Here is a 24029-nt window from a genome sequence, read left to right as displayed (position 1 = left end):
TAACAGGATCTGACAAACTTGGATGAAAGTAAGTAAATAAAATAAGAAAGCCGAATAAGTATTACCTGACAGTTATTTTTTGCCTCAAAATCACTTCGCCCAGACTGTTTCTCCTTGCTCAGCTTTAGGTCACTTTCCCGGAGAAGGTAGCAAACCAGCCATTTATATGCTGCTAAAGGAACTGTGAAAAAGAGAAAATCAAAATTCTTAACATTCACATTTATAATGCAAGAAGTCATATGCAGATTCTTCTGCGGTGTCTGTTTTTGTTACCCGAGATGAAAAGTGACAGTGTTAATTAATCAATCCATTAACGTGACACTTTGCCCATTACTGTAGATGTAATAAATGGCATCTAGGCAAGACAGTCAGATTGTAACTGTACAGTGAAGACATACCATGCCTGACCATACACTAGTTCAAACTGACCCCAAGCTAAAAGGCAAGGTATATCCATAACTCATTTTAGACTTCTGACTTGATCAAATTTTTTTAGCTTGTTATTTTCTTCCCATATTAAGACTTAGGTCTGCAAGGTATTCAGTCTCTTCTGAGTGTACATGAACAGAAGACAGTCCACATTTTGTGAAAGCATGTGACTTCTAACATCGCAAAGGTGGCTGAATGTAATCGCATTTGAATGACCTGCTTTGTACAGAAGCACATTATATTTTTAAAGCAGCCTGGAACTACTAAGGAAAAAAGTACTTCAGCATAAAGTCCTTGTATGAATCCTGCTTGCTTGTGTCTTAGCTTAAGATTTAACGTAGAATATTATTTAGGCAATCGTGAGTGTTCATATGCTGCCTAAATTCAGGCACCTAAATTAGTAGTCCAGTTTCTAACAGAATGGGACAATAAACAGATTCAGATATTTGAAAAACCATAGTCTGTTTCAGTAGGTATTACAAGAGAGGAGACAACACGTGCTTAGGTATCAGTTTGTGCTCTGCTGGATTTCACAAGTTGGAGACATACAACAAAGTAGAAAGCAAGCAGTTCTTTTGAACTAGTCTTTTTCTTATAAGTCTTTGTATTTTGAAGTTATTCAGATTTTACCCCATAGCTGTTATGATACTATGTCACTTGGTACTATGCATCACTATCCGAAGTTCAGCTTTTTTGCAATTATTTGAGCACTGAAGTGGTTACCGAATTCTAGGAATCAACTTGATTGCCCCTTATATGTTAGGACAGGAGTTTCTTCCCCCAGTATGTTCTCAGTTTCACAGATTCACTTTTGCTCAATGCCCTGTCACTATCTCATTATCTTCTCATTTCTTCATTAATTTTTGCCTCCAAGGGCCAATCCGGGCTCACAGTGATACAAAAGTGGGAATGGCATCCAATGTCATACTTGATTTGATTATAGCAGAGTAAGCCAGAAAAACTGCAGGGAATTTTCTTTCATGCAACCAAAAGCAACTGTCAAAACCAGCCACACTTTAAGCCTCTTCAACATATTTCTAAATAATTTGTATGGTTTTCTAAAATAAGATATTTTACAGATATAAGTGAGCAGCAATCAATGCCCCTTACAGCAGTTTCACTTGAAAACAACAATACAGTGCCAAAAAATAGATAAGAAATTCTACTTTAGAGGAACAAAAATGGAAGAAAAATATCTGATGCTATCCTACATTCTAGAGTTGAGGCTGGGGACAATAGGACATATTTTGAAATGCAAACTGTGTTCTTAGTAAACTGAAATGCATATTATACAAACAAAGTCAGGAAAAAAGCAATGTGAAAAATATCTACTAAGTAGCAGAGGTCGAATCTCAAATCTCTGGTTCCTTTGGGAAGGAATTTAAGATTCTCGAATCAGCTTAACAGCAGAAGGCTACCTGAGGAGTCCATGGAATTTTCACCGCTAATGGGTGTGAATTTCCAGCCAAGGATATGATGGTAGTCTTGCAAAAAGTTTATTGTTCCAAAAGGGGATTCAAAAGGAGCTTTATCTGAAATACCAAAGAAAATAAAAATGATTTATGAGAAAAGAAATCAGACTTTTTGGAACTAAAAACCTATTACAAAGCCATGCATATGCTTGATAGGCCAGATGCAATTAGGCCATAATATTTATTTTATTATAGCCTAGAGCAGCCAAATGAGGACTGGTGGACAAGTGCTGAAAAACCTGACATCATTGCCTGTAAGCCCCAGAACACTCAACTCCTATTGCTGAGTTTTCCAGTTCTATAAGATGCTGGTGAAACTCACTGCTAGAAAATTGGAACAAAATCTTTATCTGGAGAACTACAAAATGTACTGATGGATATTGCTACCAATTAAGGCAATGTGAACTGTTTTAAGTACAATGAGCAGAGGGTACCCAGACTTACAATGACTTCAGGAGTAGTTCCATTGAACACAACTGCATTTCTCAGGGAGTAAGATACTACTTAACCTGATTAGAGATGGCAAAACATCTAGCTAACTTCTGCAAGGCTTAGGAGAAAGAATATTTCTTGCAGCAAGTATCTTTGTATTGTGAATGTATCATATGACAGAGTATGTAGCACATTATTTACGTTCTACAATATGATTAAATGACTGTGAATTGCTTTCAGTATGAAATTACCTCCTAATTCCATTAACTACACGCTGTTGGGTCCAGCATAGGATTCCACAATGAAAACTTACCTCTTATGCAATTCATCCAGCTCATTAAGTAGTTGCTAGTTTGCTGAAGCAGGACGTTGTTATCTCCCTCATATGTGCAGTTTGGATCATTGTCATTTCGGATTTCACCCAGACGATTCACTTAATAAGAACAAGTGCACAACTTAATATATTGCAATGTACTCATGGAAGCTAAGAGGGATGAAATAATTATTCTGTGACAAAGTGCAAGAGAGTTGTCTGTTGCTGTATGTATAGATAGTTACCAACAAATGAGCTTGAAAGTTCACTGTTTAGCTTCTGAAAATTAATATTCATTATGAAAATGAATAAAGTTTTTAGAAAAATGTGGCATTAATCTTACAAGGGGAATTTTCATCTCTAAAGTCTGCATCTCTATTTTTGGAACTGAGACTGAATCACATATACAGGCTGTCCAAATGCTGGTGCAGATGCTTGCACAGGTTTAGTTCTTTTTTGTGGTATCAGGTATAAAAACTTTAAAAATATGGATATGAGGAAAAAGTCCTTTCTAAACATATAGCTAAAATTTAGACACCATGATGCAACAACAGCCAAACATCAACACATCAACATAACCATTCTTTTTCTGATCAGTGTATGCAGTAGTCTGTAACTTACTGGCAAGGTAACCATGTCCTCCACAAGCTTCTCGGCACTCTTGGGCTGCCTGCTGAGCAGTCCAAGATGACAGTGGTTTGCTGGCAGCAGATAAGGCATGAATCTCACGTCCCAAATCAGCCTTTGTGAAAAAACAAGTTACAAGTGAGTAATAACTTTTACACAAAGTAAGTCTGTGACCGGTTAAAGCCATGGCTATGCAGAATCATAGAATTATTTAGGTTGGAAAAGACCTTTAAGATCATCAAGACCAACTGTTAGCCTAACGCTGCCAAGTCCACCACTAAACCATGTCCCTCGGCACCACATCTACATGTATTTTAAATTCTTCCAGGGATGGTGACTCAAACACTTCCCAGGGCAGCCTGTTCCAGGGCTTGACAACCCTTTTGGTGAAGAAATTTTTCCTAATATCCAATCTAAACCTCCCCTGGCACAACTTGAGGCCATTTCCTCTTGTCCTATTGCTTATTACTTGGGAGAAGAGACTGACACCCATCTCACTACAACCTCCTTTCAGGTAGCTGTAGAAAGCTATAACGTCTCCCCTCAGCCTCCTTTTCTCCAGGCTAAACGACCCCAGTTGCCTCAGCTGCTCCTCATAAGGCTTGTGCTCCAGACCCCTCACCAGCTTTGTTACCCTTCTCTGGACTCGCTCCAGCACCTCAATGTCTGTCTTGTTGTGAGGGGCCCAAAACTGAATGCAGTACTGAAGGTGCAGCCTCACCAGTGCTGAGTACAGGGGGACGATCACTTCCCTAGGCCTGCTCACCCCACCGTTTCCAATACAAACCAGAATGCTACTGGCTGCCTTGGCCACCTGGGCACACTGCTGGCTCATATTCAGACGGTTGTTGATCAACACCCCCAGGTCCTTATACGCAAGGCAGCTTTCCAGCCACTCTTCCCTAAGCCTGTAGCATTGCATGGGGTTGTTGTGACCCAAGTGCAAAGCACTTGGCTTTGTTAAACCTCATACAGTTGCCCTCGGATGTGTACTGCTTTATAATGTAGAAAAGAATAACTGGCAATACATACATAAAATTTTCTGAAATCTATGTAAGGGATAAGCATAATTTTTGCTGCCACAAAAAAACCCTCCCACAACTGAAAAACATTCAGCACTAACTTTCTTATATGGGACAGCCATAATTTGTGCCAGGTAATGGATACATGCGTACATCTTAGCTCAGATGTGCCAACTGACATGCGATAGTTCACTGCTTGCAACCTGTCCCTCCCAAAGATGGAGAGGTAGGTGGTTGAAGGTGGCATGTCCAGACGAATCTTCTATTCCCTCTGTGACATAAGCAATCCCTCTCTCCCCAGTCAGCAAGGGGGTATTTATAACATTTACTGATTTACATGGTTTTCATTGATCTTTCAAGCATCAATTTTGCAAAGAGCAGGAAAACTTAAATGTACCCTCTCAGTTTCTAGTAGCCTGCATTTACACTAACTCTGTTGCTTTCCTTTGAAAATGTGTTTGGAATTCCAGCTTCTGGAGATAGTGGATTGATACTACCAAAGCTTGTTTAAAAGTAACTCCCTGGTTGGGTGTTTTTGGATTGTATTTTTTTTAAGATCTCCTGTAGAACACAAGGAATTCATAGGGATTACATTCCTAACATTGTCAACAATCAGATTTCTCTCTATCATGATATTTTTTCTGAAAGCCACTGTTTTGCCAAAGGTTAGTGACTGCATTGGAGACCTCCAGAGATAAAATATCAGATTAAAAAAATTAACCAGATTATTCTGTGGTTTGTGCAAAGAGAAGAAATTAGAATACCCAGCCATTTAGTACACAAATCTTTCATGAGCTTTATTTTAGCTGAAAAAAGGCTGACTGTTTAAGTGAGATCTACAGACACTGTGTAGGTCCTAAAAATGAATATTGTCAAAATTTAAAAAAATAAATAACATTTATATGCTATTAAAAAAACCATACTGCAGTTATTTTGGTTGAGAATCAGTCCTTGCACAGAGACAGGTCAAACTATTTCCTCTGTAAAGGGGTTACTTCCAATGGTCTGATTGTGGACGAAAAATTCAGCATTGAGACTCAAAAGCCTTAATTTTTTTCTCCAGAAACATTTATCCCAATGCATAAATATGAATTGCAAACTCAAGCCAGATTCATAGAGCCGCTGCAGAAATTAATAGTATTATTTCAGAAAATCTTTGATACATCCCCCCTGAAGTATCATTTTTAAAAGTTATAAGCTGAATTTGCATTACCATCATATATTTATGATAAATAATTCTGCAAGGGAACATAGATTTAATTTGCACGGAAATCAATAAAACGTTAACCACTCCATCAAAACTAATTTTCGGAATGCAACTTAATTCATTACTTTGTATGCCCCATATTTCTGAGAGATTGCTCTAGCATTCTTGATTGTAAGATGGCCTAAGACTTCTAAGTAGGTCCTTCATTTAACAATTTCGAGTTCATTACAGTAAGAACTCAGCTGAGAAGAAATGTGTAAATATCTCACCTGTCTCTGACTCCTTTGCTTTGTCAATACGCCTGCATAAAATTCTACAAAGTTCTCAAACAGGGATTTGGAGAAATAATCTAAGGCATATGCAGCAGCCAGATAAGGAAGAAGACGCCATTGCTAGAATAAAAATTAAATAGATTTGATCACAAATTGATATGTATTTTTAATAGTTATATATATGTAACTGTCTTATAATATTGAACCCACCCATTCATTTTTACTTTGTTCAAATTGGAAAACTGTTTTATAAGGAACAAAACTTAACAATAACCATCCATAAACATAATTATGTATAACTGCTCTATACACAAGTTACAGTTACATCATTCTATGTTCATGCATTTTATGCTCTATGTTCTTAGTTCATGCGTTTTACGAATTTGTGATAAACATTCTGTTAAACCAGTGCAAAAGTTCACTGAAGCTTTGGGGACTAATGACATATTTTTGCCTTATGTTTATACAATGTCTGGCATGCCAGGGCCAGTCATGATTCATGTGTTTGTTCAGTACCAACATGACAGAGGTTGTAACTGTTTCACTTGCTTCTTCATTGCTGAATGTAAGTTAGTGCTGGTTGCATTCTGTGGAAAAAAAACAGGGCTGGGAAGCAGAGAAAAAAGCATCTTTGCTGCTCCATGCAACTCAGATAGAGCTCATGAAGGAAAGAAGAAACTGCTTCAAGAAGCGTTTGTGGTAGAGCAAGAAGAGAATGAGAGGTTCAGCAAGCAGAGCCTAAATAACAAGCCAAAACTGAGCAAAACTGAGTGTCTTGAAGAATAGTGGGAAGCAGACCCTGGCTTATTTGGAAGAGATGTAAAGAAGGCAGTTTCCGTCAGTTTGTAGAAACCCATGAAATCTTTCAAAGTGCCAAGACTAAGTGCAAACCTGGAAAAAAGCACCCACTGAGCAATGACAAACTGGGCATGATTGTTTTCAGGACTTTCTATAAATTAACTTTTCTCATTCAGCAGACCAGAGTTTTCTCTATTTTCAAGTTATCCTACATATTCTTGTTTTATTTTTTTCGGAGCAAAAGGTGTTTCTGCAGAAAAACAATGGTTATACTCCTCTCCAAATTACTAGTAGCCTGAGACTTCACCACAATGAATATCATTAATTTCTATACTTTAAAAGAATAAAGGCTAAAAAAAGAGAAAACTAGCATAGCAGCAAAAGAGGCACTGACATTTTTTAACAAATACTAGTTTCTACATCTGCAGTACTTTCACATGTGCATAGAAGACAGTCTTTCTTTGAAAAGGTTACTATTTCAGAAGACAAATGCTTCTAGGTACTTCAGAGAAACAGGATTATGGTTTTTGCTATTACAAGAACTTATGTTAAAAGCCTGATCGTGCCAGGAGAAGTGTAAGGAGTTCTTAAGTTAGAACAGCTGCACTAGAATGACCCTTCAGATGACACAGACAACCTGAATTTCACTAACTAACTTCAGTGTCACTATTTTGATCTGAATCTTAGTTTCATTACATGAAAGTCTGTAGAGGTGAATGCCAAAGTATTTACCTGTGTTTGGTATTCAAGAACAGGTATTTCTTCTTCATCAGTTGGTCCAAACTGATGGCGAGCTGCTGAGAAGCGAATGGCTATCGATAAGGCAAGCTTTAAATTGGTCGTGGAAACTGCTGTGATCAGAATTCTGCCAGTGGACAAGGATCCCAGAGATGCACTAAAACGCTCTTTAACATCCTGAATAAATAAAAGACAGCCTGAATGGTGAGGCTAACATTTCATTTACCTCCCCAGAAAGAGACAACTCTGGTAGCATGATCAGAAGCCCAGAGGACTAGCCAATTTCATTTCTTGACATTCCGATAAGGCATTCAGGCAAGATTCAAAGTAGTTTCTCTAAACTCCTTCAGGATCACTGGGGTAGCACAAAGAGCAAGAAGTCAGTAAAATCAGTAAGGTGAGCTCAGAAATCTCTGGAAGGCAATTAAAAAACCAGCATTCTGACTATCTCATGTGAAAGCATCAACAGCCCTATTTAAGTCAAGGTATCTAGTACTTCCCAACATGAGAGATCCATGCTCTATCTCTTAACCTACTTATACCTTTGTATATTTAATGAACTGTATTAATGAGACAAAACCTTGATTCATACCTTGATTGAACTTGAGTACTTTCCCTCAGCTGTGACATCTCCAGCTATATTCAGTATGTTTTCTTTAGGTATCCTGACATTGTGGAACATGGCAAATCTGTTTAAACAAATACACAGGAAATGTAAAATCTGCCTCAACATAGTCTGAGGTGTCTATGTTACAGAATAAAGGTCACAACAAAGACATGATTGCACAATGATCTCAGGCATATCAGTGAATTGAAAACAGTGCCCATCAGGCCAGGTAGGTAAATTTAGGAGAGTATGCCTGGGAGAACAAAGGCTTTCAGACTCCGGGCAGCAGAGCAAATTCAAGATGGAAAATTATTTGTTATAACTCTTCAGTTTGTTTTTTTTTTTTAAAAAAAAGATGATGCTTACAAAAGCAAAACAAACACCTCATGGACTCTAGGAGACACTTTCAGCAGCTTCATAAGTAAAGAAGCAAACCACTAATGGAAGGATGAGCAATGTATTCTGTTTGAGGTGAAGGACAGGTAAAATTACTTACTAGAGACCTTATACAGAGGCAGTTTGACAGACACTTCCACCGACAGCCCAGAAACTTGAAATGAATTCTCAGTTTGCATGAGTAAGTTACTTAGCTTGATAACTCGGCTAACAAAAAGCTTGGGAAGATGAATAACTTCCTTCTCCTGCTTAGAACCTGACTGGGCCATTCTGACTCCTAATAATTCCCTGCCACAAACAATTCTGCTAAACCATATGCTCTACTGAAGTGTTGGTCAGTCCAGTCTGGAGACTGCTTTGGAATAGAGACACTGTATATTTTTATGAGTCTAAAATACAGATCTGTGAGGATCATTCGTGTTATTGCAATACAAATGAGGACATAGCTGAAATAGTGCCCCGAGAAGCAACTGAATGGAGAATTTTCCTTTGTTTAAACTCAAACTAAGATTTCTGTTCCCTGGAATGTGGCATCTGAAAAAGGAAGAGCAAGAAATTGTGGAATGCTAGCAGCAGTAAAGAAGGAAGCTGTTAGAACAGGCAGAATGTCCTGAGTATTCATATTCCTCAGGAAGAAAGTATATGAACTGTTTCACCCAAATGGGCAATACAACTTGGCACAATAGCAGTAATATCAGCTCCACTCACGAATATCTCAGTATCTAATAGCACTTGAAAAGCTGTATTTGTAATCAAAGCAAATTCCTTTTTCCTGCCAATACAGGCTGATCTATTTAATAAGGCTCACGAGAGCCAGGTCTTTCACGTTAATAAATTACATAAGGGCTGCATTGCTGCATGTGCTTTAAAATTACAAGTTGTTTCCAAGGAAACATATCTGCATACTGAATTTATTCAGCCTTAGAGATACACAGTATTTTTGGACTTAGCCACAGAGAAAAGCGTGCTATCCCAACAAAGAACCAGCTGCTTAGTGGCCTTAATGATGCTAAAAAGTGCTTCATTAAGTGCCAGTTTCAGCAAGAAAACACTACTTTGTAACAGAATCAAATTCAGAATTTCAAAAAATCTGATTTCCATCTTTATTAATATTTCTTCATATCGCTCAAAATAAAAAGTGTCATTCAAAAAAGATCTTTTAGTTAAATTCACATTCTCTACTCACTATATCGCAAATAAAATCCATCACAACTAAAACCGTTTAGCAACTCCAATATTTTTAAGCACTAGCATGCATGTTAGACAGAACTTGAGCTTTTTTAATTATTATTACTCATTACTTTAATTACAGGAGAGTGTGTGTTGCAAGGTTTAGGTCCCTAGTTTAGGACTCTTTTTTCCTAGTTACTGCACAGCCATGGAACTACAAGGAGGTGCTTCCTCCTAGGAGTTTACAATCCAAGCATAAGGCAAGAAGCTACAAATGTGTCCAAACAAACAGTGAGGCAGACACTAACTACTGAAGAATACTTTCTTGATATGATACCTGCCAGTCGCAGCACCTTGGCAGCTAAGCACTGACTTTTTTTTATAAGCCATTAGAGCAAACGAGAATTTTAAGGAGGAATCTGAGTGATGAAAGTAAGGGAGCTTCATGGATGCTTATAAAGGATCCCTCCCAACTAGGAAAAGATGCATAGAAGAAAGCAATGAAATATTATTTTAAAAAGCTATTGAATGGGTGATAAAAACTGGAATCAGAAGCCAGACTAAAGGAAGAGTTAACCTAACAATGTTTGGGGCACAGACTAGGAAGAAATTCATAGGGCTCTAGCTCTCGGGCCTTCTCTTTGCAAATACGCATTTTCAGCATGTTTAGTCCTGTGTGTGATGAACGGTGAGATTCGTGATAGTAATGACAATAAACAAGATGGCAAATTGTCCTTTTGTGTTTTACACTGTAGTGATTAGTTCAATTCATTCAGCAAAGCTGTGCAATTGTAGAAAATTATTTATATTGATACATGCTTGAAACTAGGGTTCTTAAAAAGCAAATTCAAATCTACTAATATAGAAATTTATATACGAGTAACCTACTTTTAGGAAATTCAAGCCTACTAATATTGAACGTATGGCAGATGTGTGCCAAACAAAACACCTCCCAAAATGACCCAATAAACAGTTTTACTCACTTTCATCTGTTGTGATACAATCCCAAACAGCTAGAGGAAGTTTTTTGTTGGAAAGAGCAAAAAATCTTGTCGAAAGTTTTATTATAATCTGTCCAACATAAAGTAGCTAATTCTGTATCACATGAAAGATTACCTAGAATTACTTTGATTAAAAAACCACATGTATACCTTTCTTATAATAACTTCTTTCACAGCTAGTGAACCAGGATACTAAATTTCCAATCATTATATAACAATCTATTTTCTTAAAATGAAATTAGTTCAAACAACAGTTTTTGAAAGTTTAGATTTTTTACTTGATATTGTCCATTACAGATACAGAACTTCCTTCTTTTTTTTTGTAAGCTGCTATCAAAATAAATGCATATAAGATGACAAAAACTTCAAGAAGGAAAACAGAGAGACAGAACTAGCAATTAAAAATCACACAGAAAATTCCCATGTGTAAAGAAATAAGATATATTGCCTTTGAGTACCAGTGTTGAAAATAAAAGCAGAACCTTACAGGACCTGGGAGTTAGGTGACCTTGTGAGATCATTGCCAACTGCTGTTATGCTTCTTCTCCAAGAACTTCGCTATTTGAAATTGTTAGACATACTAGCCAATTTGAACTTGATATTGGAACATATTAAAAATAAATAGTAAAGATTTAATGAAGTCAACGATCACATTTCTAATGGTTATTAGCCTAGAAAGCATTGTGAATAGACATGGACCACATCTGTCAACACACTTAGGGGAAAAATCTCCTTCAAGAATTAAAGAAATACCTTACAATAATGGAACTGTATACATAGTCATGGGGATATCATGTACCAGCAAGTTTGGAAAATGGCTAAATTTCACATGCTGATGACAAGACCACAGGTTTGAAAGGTACCCTATTTAGGGCCTCTTCTGCATAGCAAATAGTGTGACTGAGATTAAGACCTCTCAGCAAGACAGACAGATAGCTGCCACGTTAAATATATATCATAGGGCTCTATAGCAATGTGCAATTTTGCATCATCTAGCCTGTAAAAAACACCTGTATCACACAGATTTCTCTATAGATTAGCTGAGCAGACTGAAGCACTATTCCAATAGCAACATTCTTGTGTGGGTTCTTTGGCCACTAGGTTAGGGAACATTTCAAGCAAAGTTAATCTTACTGACTTTAAATCATGCAATAGTAATTCATCTGGTGTGCAGTAATGCTGATAAAAAAGGAGCAGCTGAAAAGCTACGAGCTCCCTTTGCCAGTCCTAAATTAATAAGCTGTTACCTATAGTACAAATAGCTCAAACATGCTTTGGTGAATTTCAGACTCACTGAAATGCCTTTCCTGCCAGCTTTCGTTATTGACTACGTTAGAGGTGGTGCAGTGACAGCTCCTTCAATCCTTTCAGCCAGAAACAGAAAGTAGGTAAGTGGTATTGAAAGATTGTGAGTCAAGTGATCTCATGGCTGTTTATAGGATACAGTAAACCTTGGGAAGAATAACACTTCAGGGGTTTGCTAAAGAACTTGCAGAAGGAAAGAAAACAGCGACATACTCCAGACTGAAACTCACAGAAATGTTAGAGTTGAGAAGAGTTACCGAGAAGCTGGGGAAAACTGCAAGGCAATATTTTCTCTCTAGTTTCTACTATCGAAGCTTTAATCTGAGAATGTAGCTCTCTAACAGTAATGCTCAATAGCAACAATAAAACAACATAGCATTTTATAGGCCTCCTAATCCTGCCTTAATAGACTTCGTGGATGCACAAAGACCCACGCACCCTGAAGTTCTTACAGTCTAAGTGCCAGTCTTTCAAGGAGTTTTGGATGTGCAGGCTCCTGCAACTGTTGGGAGCTGACAGAGCTCTGCTAAGGAAGAAAACAGGTTCACTGCAGATGCGAGACCTATATTTCTGTGGGGGATAAAACAAATGCGTGACCAGATCTGAATCGGCCTTTCCCCATTAGCACCAACAAGTGCCTGTCAGTGTGAACTGGCTACGGCTACACAGTTTTGAGGTACTTGTGAGTGACAAAAATCAGGGGATAAGGCAGCACTCTTTAGCAATGTGACTACATCTTAGCAATGTGCACAGCACTGTATGTACCCAGATAAGTGTCTAACCTTGACTGTAGAAACTAAGTGGAGAGGGCAAACAGGTATATCAATGATTCCACTGCAAAAATCACTGTTTTGACTTAAATTGCAAATATGAAATATGTATCTTGCAAAATATTTGGTTTAACTGTGAAAGTGGCAGCATTCACAAGGAATGGAAGGATTGATGGTACTGTATTCAGATAATGCAGGCACAGGTACAGGCATTTCTAACATTTATTTTTATTTTGTAGCTGCTTCATTAATACTGCAATTGTTTGTGACTCTAGTCAGAGGCTGCAAAACAATAAAAATGTTAAACAAACATAAGCTTGTTTATTTGAGAAGCAGGACTAACTTCTACACTTGCTTTCTTATTCACTTCCCTGTACTGTCCCTTTCCCTGGACTGGAACAGCCTCTTCTGTGGCCTTGCAATGAACCAGACCTGACAAATGATCTCGTTGAAGACAGCCAAATTTTGGGGTTGTTTTTGTCGGATTAGTTTTCAGGCAGTTCCAGTTCCCTAGCTGAGTCCCCTACACAGCTAGACAAATGTTTGACCCAGCACAAAGCCAGTGTGGGAAGAGAAGCAAACAACCAAAGAAGATGAGTATGGAAATTATCTTCACCAAACCACTGCTTCAGATTGTAAGATGGAGCTCCAAGAGACTATTTCGGCTTCAACCACGTATTACAGCTCCTGTCTTTCTAGTGAAATAACTGCAATCATTGCAAAACCTAAATAAGAGTTAAGAGGATAAATACTAGGGGAGACCAAAACCCTTTGCAGGACTAGACTTTTATTTGTTCTACCCTTAAACTAGCAGTAGCAGAATCTTAATGTATTATTGGCACTGACACTGGAATAGTAACCAAAAAAAAAAAAAGAATTAACCATTTAAAAGTAATCTGTAAAGGCTTGGAGGTTGTGTGATATATGCCATCTTTGCCAATATACAAGGAATTGTAGTGAGGGCTTTCCGAACCTGCAGTCTCTTTCCAGGAGGCATTCTTTTATGCCATTTATTGCTTTTCTGCCCAATAGAACCCCTTTATGCATTTTCTCTTGGGTGTTTTCTTTTGTTTTCAGTATTCAGAAAACTGAATCTGGCCTCAGTGATTGCTAGAGAACACGCTGAATGTCTTAGCATGTTATACATGTGGAGAGATGAATCACATTTTAATTCTACATGAAAGCTGATAAAAAACCTTCAGTTTTCCAAAGTCCATAATTATAAGTAGATACAGCTAACAATTCTTCTTCCCCCAGAAAGATCCATTTCTCCCCAACAAACAATTCCATTAAAATAAATAGCTTTCTGTCTGGCAGTGGTTTGCTGTACCTTCGATAGCTTCATTTCACTAGGTCTTCCCTTATCAGAGGTTTTGTCTGCTCAATAAACTGTATACACGTTATCAGCTGAATGAGCTCAGGGCACGTTCTACAAAGACAGGCATGTTAAGCACCACTTCAGAAACACAATTATAACTGATTTTCAAACTGTTTCCCATGCAGATTCAGTTGGGCATCATTTCTATTTCTGGAGCGGGGAAAGCAGCAATTTGCTGCTTGTTACAACTGGACATAAAATTGGTTCACCACAATTCAACGGCAATCATTTACTGACGTGCACTGCAGTCAGTAATGGGTAATTTTGGTAATGTCACATTAGCCAGGGCAGACAAAAAAAACCCAAAGCGAAGACACAGAAAAGCACATCAGCACTGACCCAAGCTCTTGCTTTATGTCCCTCCTCTTATGCCTGCCATGCATTTTATTGAGAAGTCCCTGGATCCCAAATACCCAGAGTTTTTTCAGTGTTTTTTTCCTCAGCTATTTCCATTTCGAGACTTCCGTGAACAGCACATTTCAAAGACTGCCAGGGCGCTAGGAACAGGTGGCCATTTTTATATGAAAATAAAGACTGAAGCACTTGCATCCCCTGGTGGCAGTCTGATTTATTTTTTAGTAACAAAACACAAACCCAGTCTAAATGCTTCACAAGAAAAACTGGAGTTCTGTTTTTAATCATTTATGTATTCATTACAGAAATTGTTGTAAATGATCAAGAGAAAGAAAAATATTCTAAAATATCTTAAAGCGATTTTGCCTTTTTTTGCCAGGGTAGCTGAAGCCCATGGGATTTTTGGTCATTTCAATTGTGAATCTATGAGAATTACTTGGAAAGACAGACTTAGAAGCAGCAGGCTAGTCAATTGGATATAAACTGCAAAAATTCCCACATCACTTCTTAAATTCTTTCTCTTACTGAAAACATTACACTCTTCGTTAGCAGGAAACCAGCCTTCAGCCAAACAACCCAAGAGATTAATTGTTTTCCAGAGCCAGAAGGGACAACTACAATCACCTACTCTGTTCTCTTATATAGCATAAATCAATGACATTTTCCAAGAAAGCTCTGGAATTTCTTCCCCATGTCCTACATAAGTGTTCAGGAGCTTAACTGCCTGTACTCATATTGAAAATCAGTAGCATAAACTTCTTGAAGTGCAGGAACAAAATCTGACAACTCTGCCAGAGATGTCAGATTCCGATCTTCACTCTGACCATTTATTCTGAGTGTAACTACATGGAAATATATCTGATTTACTAACTGTCTATGGTAGTTAAACCAGATTTCCCACATACATGCAAAAAGCTGGCAAAGCATGCAGCAGAGACTAACACTTGTAGTCACAGCATAATTTAATGTTTTCTTGTCACCGCATACAACAGGCTTCTATACTGCACAAGAACTTCAGGCTGTGCTCTCTCTGGGATAAGCTAGGATATAAAATTACCAAACTGCTTAGGAGAACACTTTGACAAGGCAGTGTCTAGTGAAACGTCTCCCTGTGAATCCTGGGACTTTGCAGATCGTGCAAACAACATGACTGGTACAGCTTGTCATCTCTGCAAACAAATGCAGAGCTGTGAAGCTACTGCCTCTCCAGCCCCATCCAGGCCTTCATGCACCTCTGACAAGCAATGTGGACAAGTCCTGACACTTTTGACAGCTCAATGTGAGCAGGAAGGTTGCGAAGTGAAAACTAGTTCTCTAGTTCTTGTGAACAACGTTGGCATCTATCCTCTCCATGGAAAATAGCTGAGGTAGATCAGGAACACAGGCTTCTAGAGTTTTCAGCTGAATGAAGGGTATCTACTGATAACTTTGGCCTTCCTCATCCCTCTATCTTAATCTGCAGGTGCTGTCTTAAGAAATTTAAGCTTTCTAGTACAGAGACTGTCTTAATCCATACTTAAGAGATCTAGATCCATGACTGTGGCTCCTTGGGTGCTGCTATTTGTTAGAAGAAAATAATATTTTTTTTAAAGCAGCATATGCAAAGTTAACAGCAAGATTAGAGTGCCCTATGATTGCTTTAAATGACATGTGATGTCATAACTAAGATAAGGGACTCCATCTGACATTAAGCTAGCAAGTCATTGATATCTCCTATTTACAGTGTATTATATGGATTATCACTTCAGATTATTCAGTTATAACCGATATTTTTAAAATGCTCTATTTTTCCCCCTAGATCAAAGGATAAGTGGATTTTTAAATGATGTGTATTTTGATGTTATGTGACAAGCACACTCTTCTCTTTCCCTGTGTTCCACATAAAACTATGCTGCAAATTAAGAACAAACAGAATTCGAACATTTCTACAGAAACATGAAGCTGAATTACATTTAGATTACTCAGGCCTCTGCTGCTGTGCCACCTGTTGGCTACTATTTTGTAATGCAGATGCAGGCAAAAATACCCACCAAAACCCAAATCCCCTTCATTTCCAGGCCTTTTCTCACATTTTTCATCTACAAAACTTGACGCTTTTTTTCGTTATTTTGTCTGTGTCTTCAGGCAACAGCGCATCAATGATAATGAGCTACATAAACATAAAAGTCAGTGCTATCAGTGCCACTACAGGCTATTTGGGACATCAGAAGGAGGCTGGTACAGACAACAAACTACAGAATAGCTACCACCTTCTGGAAAACCAGTCAAAGCCATTACATTTGAAAGCAGGACACCTTAGGATGTCTATACTTTGTTTACTGCAATGGCATGTTATGAAGGACAATACATACATGGGAAACAAACTCACTCAACAGCTTACCTCCTGATTTAAAACTTGAGTTTACCTCAAATTACCTCTTTGAGGTACATTTGAGGCATAAAGAAGCGACCTCCACTCCACCCTTACTATTTTAGGTCTCTGTCTTTACACAGAGCAATGTAACTAATACAGGGGTTTAAATCATAATTACATAATCGCTGTTTTAATGCAGAAATCTACCTCAATTTCCTCACTGTCTCTCCTCCCCATTGGATGCCTTCACTTAGTGAAGCAGAGACACAGCAAGGCCACTGAAGTCCAAGACTCAGAAAAGGAGCCCAGGCACTATTTTATTTCAATGGTACACAGAGAATACAGAAAAAAAAAAACTAATCACCTTCTTCCCTTCTGCAGTGAACAGGATTAATCCAGAAACACCATCGTTCAAACAAGACACCTAGTTTCGCTAGTGGGTCTCATCTTTACTAACAATAAACCTTGTCTGTGGACCTCCATTAGCCTTCCGGCGGGCTGGAAATCGACAGACAAAATAATTAAGGGCTAACACCCAGATGGGTGGAGAGGCTGATTAAGTTCTTTACTTAGAACTTAACGGATTTTTGTGTTTTTTTTTTTTTATTATTGTTGCAGAGACCGCAAGAATGCTTGGGGATATCCAGAGAGTTATCAGTGGCACTTTAAAAAGTGAGAGAAGTAGAAAGACTACGGTTACTCAGATAGAAAATACTGAAATTCAAGATTTTTCAATCTGGGATTTTTTTAGAAATACCAACAACCTAAACCCACTACTGAATACCTCAGAAATAAAGAGAGAACTGACAAAGGAGGATATATATCACAGTGTGATATAATCTAGAATGTTTCCTCCTTCAGATGGATTGACTTACCCATTATCCAGGCCATTCAGTCCAAGTTTCTTTCCTATGTCACCTACCATCACACCTGGCATTGGTAGGAGAGTTTTTGTATCTCGAATCTGCATAGAAGGGAACAAAATATTATTTCAGTTGTGGAACAATGGAAGTTATGGGTTGAACTTTTCAAACAGTGAAGTTATTCCCAATTTGTATTCTGCTATTAACACTAAAGAAAGTTCTCTGTTTTTTTCAAGCACGTAACCCTGGATATAACTTGTACCTATGTATCCTCTAATTCAGGATATAGCTCCCTTAATGAAAATTATTTTGGCAATATGACACTAATTACATCACCGTGTTAAATATGCTGTCATCAGACTAGCATTGAAACCTTCTTGAGGTGTACACAGACATAGCAGGAATCAATGGAACTTTTATGTAACAATCAGCTTTGAGGTATTCCCCGATTTTGTAATAAATTCTGTTCATTGTGCAACTAGTTCATTTTACTACGTACAACTTCTCTACTGTATCGCCATATTTTCTGATGCCTTTAATCTTACAAACTGATCTCTGTGTAGAAGCTTAGAGATTTCACACAGATCAGCCTGCAGCATAGGCAGACATAAATCATCTTAAGCCTTATCCAAGACTTTCAGAACTTCATATAGCATAGGTTAGTTCTAACTATACATGTAGTGTGATAATCTGGAGGTTTTTCAGCTCTTTTGTATTTTTCAGAATTTTTTGCAGAAAACTGACAGTATAAAACTGGCTGTACAAACATCACAAAATCAGTGAACATTTAAAATCACTACACTTCTTACAATTGCAATAAATGTTGAAGGCATTAATTAAAGCATCTGCTGGTCAGATATAAATAACAGCATAACAGAAAGTCTTTAATTTGAACTCACTCCCCCAAAAAGAAAAAAAGATTAGCAACATTTCTATCCTACCTGTACAATGAAGGAATGTAATCCTTGGCACTGTCCATCAGGAGTATAGAGCTGGGCGTACACAACTGCATGAGTGGCATGTTTCCCCATATTACCAACCCAGAACTTGGCAGCTTCAAAGTCAGGAGTATTGATGATAAATTCCTGTAGTCAGGAAAGAAAGGAGCAAATTATATAAATCATAAAAACCAACACACAGTATTTTCTTTTTTTTTTTCCATGACCATGGTAATGTCTTGAAAACATTCCTTAATTGTCAGGGTTTAATTCTGTATTTCACTCCAGCAGCTGAGACGTCTCTTATTGTGTTCAACTTCAGAGAGAATACATGTAGCTTGGAAAAATTTAGAGCTGAAAAAGTTCATTACTTCATTGTAAAGCCTGAAATTCAGCCTTTTAATTGCTCATTTAAGCAGTTAAAAAAGGTAAAGCAAAATGATGGACTTGGAAGCATTTCCTATATCTTAGGTTCCATATGAGGGACTTCAAGGCCTGAAACCTACGCAGCGACCACCTCCTTTTTATGCAGTTTTGTGTGGAAAGGAAGCCTGGTTGACAGTGTGAAAGGCAGCACGCTTCCCAGCTTGGACAATGTGGGGGACCATGAGTAGTGGGAATTCTAAAAAATACATGTATCTTAGACATTTAGACACAGACATTCAGATTTTTAGATTCTAAATAGTGTGCTTTCTGGATGTAAAAGAAATCTGAACTCAGAGTTTCATGATCTTAAGAATGATTTAGTCATTTCAGTCACTTTTACTGCAGTGCACTCATCACAAGCACAAAACTCAATTTATTTAAATGGAACTTTTCATACTGCCAAACTCACAAGTTTGGATTTTTTTTCTGGAATCTGATCGTCCACGTTGCACAAATGATCGCTGAATTGCTTGTATATGAAAAAATGCAGACTAGAATGCTATCCAACTGAAGAATATAAAATGTTAAGTTTCAAAATGTTGCTTCTCATTTCTCATTCTTTTGAAGCCACTTTATGACTTACAGATATGAGTGATGTTGTTTGCTGACAGTAATAGCACCCAGTTCTGTACATTACAGTGCAATAAAATGCCACAGTCTTTGGGGAAGATGACGAGACTACCTTCTTGGGACATTAAATAACACATTTTAAATTCAACTTGGCATAAACCAAGCATTTAGATGACAAAGAGAGAGAGAAAGTTCTATCAGCTTCCTCTCTTAACTTCTCCCTTAATGTACAACTAAAGAGTTCTATTAATTTACCGAAAAAAAAGTTAGGAAAATTAATTTATTTCTGCAACAGTGTTGATTTCAGAAAACAAATTATGAATAGTAAGCAGTATCCTATTGGAAAGAGCAGTTTATTGTTTTGTTCTTTTGGCCTCTTCAATAGTCTTGTTATCTCTTTTTCATATTTCTTCTTCTGATCCTCAGGAAATAATCCTAATTGTCATATATAAAGTGTTCATGTTTAAAAACAAAAGACAATGTAATCTGCATGTCCAACTATTCCTCATGAGACACAACAAAGAAGAACAATGCTATCCTTATTTTATATCACAACCAGAAGCTAAATTAACTTGTACAAGAAAACAGAAATTTCTGGACTTACTATAAATATTGACATATGATAGCCAACCATTTCACTTTCTTGTATTTTGTTCTGTTGGAATGGAATCCCTTTCCTCTTTTTTAAAAGTATTGTTGGTATTAAATGCACTGATTTACACTAGTCAAAAATACTAATGCAGAAGACACTGTTTTGAAACACTGGAAAGTTGTGTGGGAACATGCTTACCTGTTGAAATCCTCACATCCACCTTAATTGTATTCTTTGCAGGAATGTATTTCTTTCTTTTAGAAATAAATGAAGCAGAGAGTGAGCTTTCTATGAACTGATGCACCCACAGCGCATGAAGCATGATATGCTTGTCTCTTTTGGTTTTCTTGAACCAGGGCTCCCCAAAAACACTCTTCTCTGCGTTGTAAGTATTTGACTTTCTTTTTTTTATACATGGAGTTGAACTTGATTCTTTCTTGTTAGTCAAAGAAATCCTTGAATCATTCTGTCCTGCTAGCAACTAATGTAATCTAACAGTGTCAAACGTTATTCCTGTGCATTAAGGACTAACCTGAGTGCTACGATCATATGTGGCAGTAGTCCGTATGCCTTTGGTATTAGTTCCGTGGCTGAGTTCAGTCAGAGCAAAACACCCAAAGATCTAAATAAGGAGACACAAGGCACAGTTGAAGACTACTTTATTACAGCAATTAAAATAGTAAGATTTTCAAACGATCGCAAATACAGCTATTGGAAAGTAACTTGCAATTGCAAGAAACCAAACAAATGTAACCCTAAGGCCAGGACATCATGCCTGCAATAGGGTAACAGGTACTTTTTTCCTTTGCTGATGGCTGATTCATTCAGGCAGGTACAGATTATTACATCAACTGACTACATTTTCAGCTGTCTGGGTTGAAAGAACTGTTATATGGTGAAAATCAGCAAGTCTTCTTGCACTACAAGCAGTTCTGGGAACTCACAAAGTTAAGAGAAAAACAGAGTGAGGCTGTTTCTTTTCAAAATTGTGAATAGGCTACATTACTGAAGGGGTTAAATTTATATCAGATCAATGTATGCACACACTTAGTTCTAAGCAGCATTTGGGAACTCTGCCTGCTTGAAGCCACATTGAAATATGCATACTGGAATCCCTTTCCCTGGTTTGGCCTGTAGCACATACTCTTTAGTAGCAAACCCTTGAAAAGCAACTGAAAATTAAAAAAAAATAATTAAACCTGAAGCCTCAGGGAAAATTATTCTGACAAACACATACCCTCAGGATTTTGTGTAGACTGAGAGTCATTAAAAGAATGCATCCTGATCTTTAACACAGGGTATCAAATCACAACTATGTAGCAGTACGTTGCTGTCTATAAGCAGATAGACACAGAATTTCAGAAAACTAAATAAGCAAGGAAGGTGAATCATTGGCAAAACAAGAAGATAAAAAGTGATAAAGAATAACAAAAGAAGCGTGAAGCTCAGTTTGGGTGCGCTAAGCCAAAGAGGGTCAGGACAGACAGTGAAATGTTGCCCACATGGCCAAATGGCACAGACAGGAAAAACTGTATAGGATTGGCTCTTTCTGTAACAGATAGGCTACAGTCGTTCTTCAGGACACTTGGTCCTGAGTCTCCATTGGACTCTATGTGGTGTTTCTGTAGCATTAAGTCATTATTATTGTCCATTTTATAGCATCATGGCAAGGGTATGTGTTGCACAGTGTATAATGTAGATGTGGGAGGTGGAAGTGTCTGAGCATGCAAAACTTCCAAGGATACACTCTTAAAAGGACTGTGGACAGAGACAAAACTGTTGTAGTGTCTTCTATATTGCCTTTTTGGAGAAGTCCCCAAACTTTGTCTGCACGTGTTAACTAAAACACATCCAGGAAGTGCCATAATAGCTAGAAGTGAGGATAGTCAGGGCTCAGTGCTTCAATCTGCTCCTTGGTCTTTTCTTTCACTATTTAGTAGTACCTAGGTATGTAAATAGATCAGAAATAACACAAGGGTGCAGGCAGTGCCATGGTTCTGACAGTGCCCAGTTCTAACAAGTTATAAAAAAAAAATAAAATTACCTCCATACTATAAACCTGTTTCACAAAGTCTGCAAACCTATTAGAAGCACTCAAAATTGCACCTGCGAATACCTGTAAAAACAGAGAATTATGAATGAAATCAGCGTCCCCATGATGGAAAGCACAAATTACATATGCACAATAATTTGTAATAGTGACATCCATTAAAGAGACCAGGGAAAGTAGGCTGCGCAGTAAACTACTACTTAGCCTGTAGTTGGAGAATGTATGTCAGAATTTGATCTTGTCAAGGCCCCTTTACAGAGGATTGAAATTTTCACAGCTCTAACCTGTTCAAGCCTTCATTGCAAACTCTTAAAAATGCTTAACGAGCTTACTTTCCTCTTGTCCTTACTGATGTCCCCTTGAGTGAAGTAAAACTTTTAAGACTATTCTAGTTTGTTTTATTGCAAATGGATTGGGAACTGAAGCTTCAAGATCAGACAAGAACACTGTTTTTAAAGCTACCTTCAGTTTTTCTAGATGGATATTTACATAACACAACTGTACTTCCCAGACCCTACCCCGCCATTTCAATAGTAATAATTAGTTAACTCAACTAACATTATTTGACCAGCTATGTCAAGTATTCTTTCTGAGAGATTTATCTAGGGAGCAAGCGATGAACACAATACCAGACACTGATGTCAGCAAGAAACTTTACACTGGTTTCCATTCCTTCTGGATTCTACACTGAATCAACACACCAAGGGCAAGGCAAGGAAGTTCCTGATACCTGTACCTGTAGCAAAGACATAGCCACCAAACAGGGCCCAATAACCAAGTTCTTTGGCTGCTAATGCCATAGAGAGGAGGCAGAGGAGTGGACAAAAGAAGGTGGAACTGTAGGCATCAAAATATCTTTCTGTAGCTCTGTCTATACTGCTCCAGCTTTACTTTCCAGGTTGGATTCCACTGGAGACAGGGCTTAATGACAATGATCTAACTTAATCCCACAGCTGTCTGACTGTTCTAAACAGTTAAAATTAATTTCATTTTTGAAACCAAATGACTGGGAAAAAATATAGCTTTAATAAAACAGGCAGAAAGCAACAGAACTACAGTATTACAAGATACGTAAATTAAAATATGCACCACTATAAACTTTGAACTGTACTTACACCGCAATGTAAGAAATACTGGAGACATGGAGACCAATCGTACATTCCTATACAGATGACCATATTAAATATCTTTAATGGGTTCTCTAAGATCTCTTGCCGACTAAGAAAATCATACTCAAAGAGCCTTTTACAGCGCAGGAATGTCAGCTCTTGATATTTCTCACGGCACAGATCTTCTCCAGGATGATGTGCAAAGAGAGGATCACTTTCCAGAGCAGAGAAGATTATGTTCTTGAGGGGGAAAAAACTGACATGAGAATGTTAATCGAAAAGAATTAACAAAACAAGTTACTGTTCTTCTAGGATAATACTAGGCCTCAAACTACAATCGTTTGATAGAAGATGTAAATTCATAAAGCCAAAACTCCAGAGAATTAAAAAATATATTTAAAAGGTCTGACAAAAAGTTCATGCAGCTAAATTTTATGAAAGCTCCTTTGTCGAAGTAATATGTGTAGGACTGACTCAATCTGAATGTAGAGAACAGTATGGTAAAACTTACTTGCTTTTTATAGCAGCTTCATTATTTCACTATATGAAGCTGCTGGCAGGATCTAAAGGGCAATGGCCCTCAATCTGAAAACAAAGGTAAAACTCCAGGGGTTACATTCAGTTAGAAATATGCCATAATGGTAAAGCCATTAAGGTACCACAACCGCTGTGTTCCCAGATGAAAGCAGAAATGTACTCCATTTAATGGAACCATCATATGCAGCCATTCAATACGGGGATGTGCATCTTTTAACATTTTAATTTGGATCTTTTTTTTTTCCCCGTTAGATGATATACTATGGCTTTTTTTTTTTTACCTCAGATCTCTGTGTCTTC

At 37.7% G+C, this 24029-nt stretch overlaps 2 protein-coding genes across 5 annotated transcripts in view; one reads left to right on the top strand and one right to left on the bottom strand.

Moving 5' to 3' along the window:
* Window positions 1-24029, top strand: part of TRMT44 (tRNA methyltransferase 44 homolog) — a 60749-nt gene that overhangs the window by 12035 nt on the left and 24685 nt on the right. The window lies entirely within an intron of this gene.
* Window positions 1-24029, bottom strand: part of ACOX3 (acyl-CoA oxidase 3, pristanoyl) — a 43244-nt gene that overhangs the window by 14514 nt on the left and 4701 nt on the right. For 3 of the 4 annotated variants that reach the window (XR_010071168.1, XM_063335544.1, XM_063335545.1), the window contains 12 exons: window positions 23199-23432; window positions 22078-22149; window positions 20566-20655; window positions 18449-18592; window positions 17520-17608; window positions 7903-7999; window positions 7305-7487; window positions 5772-5894; window positions 3268-3388; window positions 2647-2766; window positions 1848-1961; window positions 66-181 (listed from right to left, as the gene is read on the bottom strand). Coding sequence is in view for 3 of the 4 variants with exons in the window: in XM_063335544.1 (XP_063191614.1) it covers window positions 66-181; window positions 1848-1961; window positions 2647-2766; window positions 3268-3388; window positions 5772-5894; window positions 7305-7487; window positions 7903-7999; window positions 17520-17608; window positions 18449-18592; window positions 20566-20655; window positions 22078-22149; window positions 23199-23432 (1503 nt within the window). In the remaining variant the exon portion in view is untranslated. Of the gene's footprint in view, window positions 1-65; window positions 182-1847; window positions 1962-2646; window positions 2767-3267; window positions 3389-5771; window positions 5895-7304; window positions 7488-7902; window positions 8000-17519; window positions 17609-18448; window positions 18593-20565; window positions 20656-22077; window positions 22150-23198; window positions 23449-24029 lie in introns of all 4 variants that reach the window. The other variant, XM_063335546.1, reaches the window with a different exon arrangement.

This window comes from Chroicocephalus ridibundus, chromosome 5, assembly GCF_963924245.1.
Source record: "Chroicocephalus ridibundus chromosome 5, bChrRid1.1, whole genome shotgun sequence".
NCBI classification, from domain to species: Eukaryota; Metazoa; Chordata; class Aves; order Charadriiformes; family Laridae; genus Chroicocephalus; species Chroicocephalus ridibundus.
This window is presented reverse-complemented; position numbering and strand designations above follow the sequence as displayed.